The sequence below is a fragment of the Trichoplax adhaerens genome, genomic scaffold, assembly GCF_000150275.1.
Source record: "Trichoplax adhaerens TRIADscaffold_15 genomic scaffold, whole genome shotgun sequence".
Lineage (NCBI taxonomy): Eukaryota > Metazoa > Placozoa > Uniplacotomia > Trichoplacea > Trichoplacidae > Trichoplax > Trichoplax adhaerens.
The window spans coordinates 762,277-770,667 of NW_002060957.1; the positions used below are offsets into that span (position 1 = coordinate 762,277).

General features: G+C 31.3%; 1 protein-coding gene across 1 annotated transcript; it reads right to left on the reverse strand.

The window, feature by feature from the left end:
• Positions 1 to 474: 474 nt before the first annotated feature.
• On the reverse strand, positions 475 to 3,628 carry TRIADDRAFT_60412 (uncharacterized protein; the record flags this gene model as incomplete). Its single annotated transcript, XM_002116431.1, has 8 exons — positions 475 to 729; positions 817 to 873; positions 1,002 to 1,373; positions 1,488 to 1,544; positions 1,706 to 2,071; positions 2,210 to 2,272; positions 3,417 to 3,446; positions 3,479 to 3,628. The coding sequence occupies 8 exons, from the start codon at positions 3,626 to 3,628 to the stop codon at positions 475 to 477; spliced, it is 1,350 nt and encodes a 449-aa protein (XP_002116467.1).
• Positions 3,629 to 8,391: the final 4,763 nt, after the last annotated feature.

Below are 8,391 nucleotides of genomic sequence, written 5' to 3' on the forward strand. Positions count from 1 at the left end.
TAAATTCGAAGAATAAAACACTTTTCAAGTTTAAACTATAGTTGTAGCCAGAAGAATAGGTAGTAGATGAGTAAAAAACGTACTCTACGCCGGACATCAATGAAATCCTAACTATCGCTACATAAGCCTAGTATCAAAACTGTGCAGAAAATAGTTGCTCATTGAGTAAGTAAAGAGGAATATACCTGTGATAGCATTAATTTTACTAATATAGTAAATGTTAAGCTATTCCTTTACTTAATATCAGCTAAATGCTAAAATTGCTACTAAGATATATAATAGCTCGGAATTATGCCACATCAATTCTTTCTTTGGTTACGTTCTAACTTTGCAGGCAGTGGTTGCTTATTGATTGAATAGAGTAGAATTTACTTACTACGGCGTTGATTTTATAACGATAGTAAAGGTAAGACGTTACTCTATCTAATATCAGCTAATTACTACGATTGCTACAAGATATGTAATAGTATAGCATTACTCCATATTAATTCTTCCTTCAGCTACGTTATTGAGATCCTGGCTGCTAGTTACAGCTGCTTTTATACTAAAACCGGCAAGTACAATCGCACTTAGTGTGGTAATAGTAGTGAATGCGTAAATGAATCCGTAATATGTCGTAATAAGACTAGTCTGATAATTCTGGTCAGCCAAAAATTCATAAACACTCATTGCCATCGCCCAAAAACTACCAGCGCTATTGAAAACATTGAGCACAAAGTATGCATATTTCTACATTTTAAAACGAGAACAAAGATAGTTCAGAGTTTGAGAATGGATTCTTTTAAACAAATGTAATCAATGCAATGCCCCACTTACTGCTAGTTCGTTGCTAGTAGATTGGATATCGATTCCGTATCTAGCTCCTACATAAGCCTACAGAAATGTTATTAATAATTAAATTATGATCAAGGTGTCAGGCAGTCCATGCAATTTATCAAACTAAAATGATTTTCAATCGCATGATGTATTGCAATCAGTCATCACTATCATTATAAATTTACCATGACTGAAACAATTAAAACAGGAAACCCATATGTGGGATAATTCATGACTGCGATATTAAAGATTCCAATCCCACTGACTATGACAGCAGTGCTCAGCATGCCGGCACTAGTAGTGTCAGTAATAGGTGTATTCCTATAAGTTGGTGTTTTATTTCTGACATCATCGGCAGCTATCATAGTGATTAATGAGATAGTAAATCCAAGGATAGTAAAGATTGCTTGAGATAGAGTTAAAGCCGTAAAATCGCCTCTTCGCCAGCCCGAATTTATTAGATTGCCAGTGAAGAAAACAAGAAGACGAACGATAGAAACAACAGAAGCGGCACCAATTCCGGCGGTATAAGTGGTAAAAATCTTATGCCATATGTTCTAAAGCAATAAATGAAGCCTTTAATTTTCGAAAGGAGAGTAAAATACACCTTTTTAACTGCTGCCTTTCAACTATCGAATAGAAAGGTAACTTTAAAATAAAATTAAGCTCACCAAATTACGAACACGTTTTTTTTCAGTAATGATACCTAGGATTCCAGTAGCAAAAAGCTAACGCGCAATTTTTAAATTAGACAATAATTAATTAATTAAAAATAAATAAATGTTACTAAGCAAATCAATACTACGGATTAGCAGAGTTTCTATTTAGGAGAAGAATAAAGTATTGGTTGATTGAATGCGACTAAATAGACGTATTAAGTATCACTGACCAGAGCTGCGTGAAGATTAGCTGTTACGACATGATATAAAGGCCAACGTTCCACAAATAGAGTGATCGATATTCCAAAAATGATCAGGCCACATGTCATCATCGTCCAGGATAAGGCAGATTTGTTAAAAGGAGTCTGAATCAGTAAATAACCATCCTCATCCGAATGAATACGATGAACTTGCTTGACAATCACGTAGATAGAAATTATTTCTATTATAATTATGCCAAGTACTGCCAATGCCATAGGCACAAAAAAGGCTACCGGTGAATTATAATTGCTTAAAATCAAGACTAGCACCATTCTTGTTAGTGTTGCAGGTGATATTCCAGCAGTTATTATCGCTACAGCTGTAAGAGCGCAAGCCTATATTAATGAATATAAAGTAGAGGAATCATCGCAGTAGATATTAGTTACAGATATCTATTACGGCATTTAACATAAACATCCAGATGAAGTTACTTGTCGAGCTGATGATGAGCAATAAAGTCTAAGTTTGCTTACCTCAGTCACAGTGGATGAGATGAAATCTTTAACTTTTAGTAAAAGAACGCCATGAGTAATAGCCTGTAAATTTGATTCATCAAAAAGAATACGAATAATTTTGAATAATCATTTGAACAAATCCGTCTCGAAAAGTTAGATTTTATCTGTATAAAATAAAGCTGAAATACTATCGTGGCTGAGGCCAAGAAAATATACCATAGTTTATTGGCTTAGTAATTTCGTTGCATAAAATTCGTTACTTTATTTTGCAGTAGCATGTTCCATACAGTATCGTGAAATTGTGACCAGATTATTATCAATTGTATTGTATTAGTAAACTATTTCGCTTCCTTAAATTCTGTGGTTATGTGATAATTTATCTTAACGAAAAATTCTGCATCGAATATTTTACTTTTCTATAAAACTAAACTGAAACAGCCACTACGCGTAGTAAATCTTTTTAAGAGTGTATATATCTTTATGATATTAGCCAATGGCCTTATTACGAAGTGAATTATACATTGCAATCAAAACAAGACAACAGCTAGATAACTGAAGTTGAAATTCACTAATTCTAACATCATCTACGATGCCGTACTTATCTGCAAAGATTAAAATTAGTTTCTATAGTATTATCTAAGTAACACACATTGATATTTATTCGGCGCCTTGAATCTTGCTAGTGTAAATTTATTTAACAGAATTTATTCTGCTCTTGAACTCATGATTTGATAGTTATTTCAATATTCTATATACAGTATCCTATGCTATCTTCTTACTTCAGTATTATGTCTATAAACATTACTAAAACTTTATAATTATCTGTTGTAGGTAAGCTAAAACCAGAGTGGCAGTTAACATGCGCTTGCTACCTTACTATTGATACAATATTTGCCTGATGATTTGCACTAGTTATACAGCTGTAGTTACACCTGTCGAAGGTTTGGTTTAAAAGTATGATAGAAGTAGAAAGCCAAGTAGCATTCGGTAATGTGGCATCCTAAGAATTTGTTCTATCGAAAATTTTAAATTCTCATCTGTTAGACTGCTAATTATAAGGGTAAAAATCTTATTTTTACAGCATAGTTCATTTTATTTTAGACTTAAAACTGTTGTATATTATACCGAATATTATTTTTCGAACTGAGAAGATTAGCAGCGAGTCAGTTCTACAATTTACGTATACTGTAGATGCCAATGATCATTTTGTCTTAAACTGACAAACCTTGACGGTAATAAATAAAAACCAATCGTGCTGATTAAAATAAAGAATAAAAATCAACTTACAAAAAGTTCCATAACCCCAAGATCAATCATCACTGTATTTTCATGGCTTCGTAACATAGATTGATTAAAAATGAAAGTGAGAAGGCCACTAACTATAACATCTGCAGCTGCTATAAAGAGGCAAATACCCATAACGCGTTGCGAACTCATCCTTTCTCCTAAAAGGTATCAGAAATTTTGGTAATGAGTTGAATATATTATTGAAATGATAAGAAAGAGAGAGTATAATATACTGTCAAACCTTAATTTGTGAGAACAGCGGTTTTATATTAATTTTTTACTTAAAGTGCGCACGATATTCACCAAATAAGTTGCAAATATCACTATCAGCTTTGACGGCAATAGCTTAGAAATAAACGGTAAATTAAAGTTGGTGTGGTCTTATAAATAATTATAATACGGTAATGTATAAACAGTGATTAACTATACCGGTATGTATTAAGTGATTGGCTATTATGTTGCCATAGCACTATAATTAATCCAATATGAGAATAAAGGATCTTAATTAGGCTAAATAAAAGTTGCTGAATGGTAGACTTTTGTAGTATAGTCTTACTTTCAACTCTACAATATGATTTATTGTACTAAAGTAACTTTTAAGGCCAAGAATTTGATTATACCTCGCATATTTTGTTACACTATTCGTTATTTTGCAATAAATTGCATAAACCCTTAAGAAAAGCAAATTAAACTCTCTTTTAATTTTCATCCTAAATGCAGAAATCATTTTTATGTGACATAGAAAGCATCAACTAATGCCATTTCTTAAATAGAAGTATTTGACTATTAAGTCTTGTAGATGTGTAGTTTAGGTAAAATTTAGATAGATTTCGAAGTCTTTATTTCAGTATCTTAGAATACAGTGTCTTATATACTGTACAGTTCTTAAGTTCTTTTTAATTAATCTTCTTACTTGAAACGTCTTATTATAATCATAATTAAATCGTCATTAGAAATACTTTCCTAACTAAACAATCAATAAATCTAATATTGCGGAACTGTCTATTTAAGACGATATTACTCCGTATAACTCTACGTCATAAATGGCCAAAATGTAGCAATCAATCCTCACTATTGTGAATGTAAGGTAAAACTATAAAGTTATTTCAAAATTTCTAGGCCATACTGCACTAAGTCTGGCATAACCTTCGAGATTGATATTGGAAGAAAATCTGTAAATCGATTTCTAGTAGCAATGAATCAACTTCTGCTGTTATAGTCAATGATATTCTTTACAAGTATGCCGATAGGATGAAATTCCTCTTTCCACATTTAAATTTTTTGCGGTAGCAAAAAACAAATATTTTAATTTAAAATCTTATGATGATTATGTTGTTATAAAATTTAGTAGATTAGCTTTAGTAAAGAGTCAATTCAGTTTTAATAGTAACGCTCAATGATATTCTTTATAGGTATTTCGATAAAATGAAATTCTATTTTCCACAGTTAAATTTTCTACCGTAAAGAAAAGAGAAATTTTCATTTATAATCTTGTAATGATGGTATTGTTGTAAAAATGAGTACACTAGTTTTAACGAATAATACAAGCCGCATAAGAATTAGTACATACGCATAAAATTGCGGAAAAATATCTTTATACTTAATCGTCAGTATCTAAATACTATCTAATGAGAAGATACTTATGAATTACTAGCTATGAATTATGCTAAAATATACAGTAAGTAATTACGCTGTACAAGCCCAATTTATCATTATTTGTATGGTGAGTCATTTTTAGTAATCATTCGAGAGAATGGTATACAAATTGCCATTAATGCCAATCATTAAATTCAAAGCTCCACTAAAGAATCTTCTATGTGCTGCATAAATTACTATAGATTGAAGATGGTCCATAAGCTAATTATGATTATTAGTTGATAAAAGTAGTCTGAACCGAATTACTTCGTTATTTATTAACAAGCATAAAAACGTTCGATAGAATGAATTAGTCAGTTCAATAGTATATAGTAATGTCTAACAAGTTAAGTGCGATTGCTGTAATTGGATTATAGTAATTTTGTAAAATTCAGTAAGCAGAGCTACTAATAAGCTAATACATGCAATTAAATTTAAAAATAATCAAATTTCTAGCAAATATGAAGTGATTACTATAATCAGATAATGCTTTTGTAAGACTATGGTAGACAGTACTACTCACAAGCTAATACAAATAAATTAAATTTTAAGATTGATTGAATTACGAGTAAGTTAGGAGTGATTGAAGTGATCGGGTAATACTACTATTGTAATATTATGGTGGATAGTACTCCTAACGAGCTAATACATGCAAATAAATATTTATAAAAATTAATAAATTAAAAGAAGGCCTTTAGTGAGTCAAGTAAAAGTAACACAGTTTTGATTTTAATTATTGATTATCATCAGTTAACCATTAACCTATTATTTCATAATGTGAAATGACGGATTTTATGCTTATTTGTGATACTATAGAAATATCGCTAACCTGAAAACTTCCAGTATATCCAAATTGCAAAATTTCGTTGATAGAGCGCAACAACATTTAGAATCAGGTAATTCGGATACTCTATCTGACATAGATGTACTAGACTTTTTCTAGAAGGTTCGTCAGTCGATCTTAGTGAATTGCAACTGAAGCAGGCGATGAAGAAATAAAATTTGGGGATTCATGAGTATTAGGTACGATAAAAATAATAATAAATTTAAGGCATCAGTTTGTTATTAATCCCAAATCACACTTGGGCCCTCTATAAAATACGTTTGATTTTCACTGGCAATGTTTAGAAGTAGCAAGTCAACGTCGAAATCTAGAAAATATTGTACCTTTAAGAGTAAAAAACGAATATCACACCTGCCCAGGCACAAGCTCTGAATGCTCAGGTATAACATAAGATTATTACACACCTTAAACGGAAAGAAATGAATGTTGCTAAGAATGAGCATGAATACACTAACGATGAAAAAAAATGAAAGACTTCCTGGATGGGTTCACTATAACTTTAGCCCAGCAACCACAAATAAATGAAAGTTGTATTAAACTTAAAATAGCTCAAGTAATCCTTAAGGAAGAGCGAAAATATCTTCAGAAAAAGCAACTACATATCTTAATTCAGATTATTTTAATCTGTAAATTAATTAATAGGATGTTTCTAAGGGCATTTATGAGAACTATCTTATCGTTTCTATCAGCGGGTTGCATTAAACTATTTCTGTAGCGCAGATTTATTTCTTACAACGAATAATAATACTTTTTAGCCTTGCCCTATATTCTTGCCGATTTGTTTAACTTATAAATACTGTCTTGTATCAAAGAGCAAGAAATCAGTTTTGAGATCATCTTGCTTCATATCGCTATAAATTCGAATGCTATGTCACACTTATATTGATATTCTACTCTAACGCTCACTATATGTCTAGAAATAGTACGGATATTATATATTATTTTTGTACACTTTCAGTCTTTACTTGGATTACTAGTGTACTTCTACATACAGAATAGATGTAATAGTATACTTCATATAATAAGTATTGTACTATTATACAGAATAAAGTTAACATATCATTTTGATTAAACATTGTTAAGCTAATATGTACAAATGCGTTCAGGCATGGAAAAAATTACACAAGTAATTGTTGTATCAAGATAAATGATGCAATGATAGCGCTCTTAATATTTCAAAAGACTATCTTTACTAAAGAGGTTACGATCAAAATCCATAATCAGCCATTATGCATAGCCAAAGTCAAATAATTTAAGCGAAATTACCATATTTCGGACTTCGTCCGAATGAATCTATTACTCAAATCCTAACTTACGCATAACTTACAGGGAGGCGTAGAATTAAGCGGTAAAAGTTTCATTAATATAATATGGGTAAGTATTGAAATTATAACCTACTGCTACCTGTTGGTAGACCTACAGAAAGTATTTGCAGCGAAAATTTTACTAATACCGTAAAAAGAAGGATTTAAAATTGTACTTTATAAATTTCCTTAACAAACATATCGTGACTATTCGTACTACACAGGCAGGAATTTTAGCCTTGAATTACTAATAAAAATAGTCACTACTCTACCTTGCACAAGTTAAACACTTCTGGTATATATCGTTATTGTATTATTATCATAATTTACATTCTGTGACTAAGAAACGTAAAGTAAAAGTCTATAAGTAGATAATGACTTAAACGCTCTTTTACCAAATATTATACACGCACAGCAAAGTACCGTAAAGATGGAACTTTTATTAGCATAGACAAATCTACAACTTTTACACAGAGCTCTACTCAAAATGTTCCCATTTATATTCTTACCATCTAACTTGTAAACAGCAGCAGTATTATTATTGTACCTTACTAAGAGTGATATCTGGAACTGAGACATTCCTTACATAGCTTTTCTATCATGAAATATTTTTAACCTCATACCCATATTTAACCTTAACCTAAGTATACTTGCTAGTTCAACTATCACTAGCTAGAATTTGAATCATCGTATCACTATCTACACACAATAATAATCAATATCAAAAATGAAATAAACTATTACAGATAATATCCACGTAAAGGTATTACTTATTTGTGTAGTACTACAGATACGGATATTTTCCATTTTAGCTACTACTGCGCTATTAAACTATCCTAGCGTTGAGGTAACACCTAAACAATTACACCCTGGGGATACTCTATTGCTTAAGTTATCCACGTCTTTGCTACTTCGAATAGCTGCTTTAATACTGAAATAGGCGACTGGAATTAAACTAAGAATAGTGATGCTACCAAAAGCATAACGGAAGAAGAAAAAGGTCTTGAGAAGGCTAGTTTGATAGGATGCATGAGCCAAGAATTCATAGACGCTCATGCTGATTGCCCATATACTGCCAAAACTATTGAAAACGCTGAGAACGTAGTATGGATATTTCTGTATTGCAAACA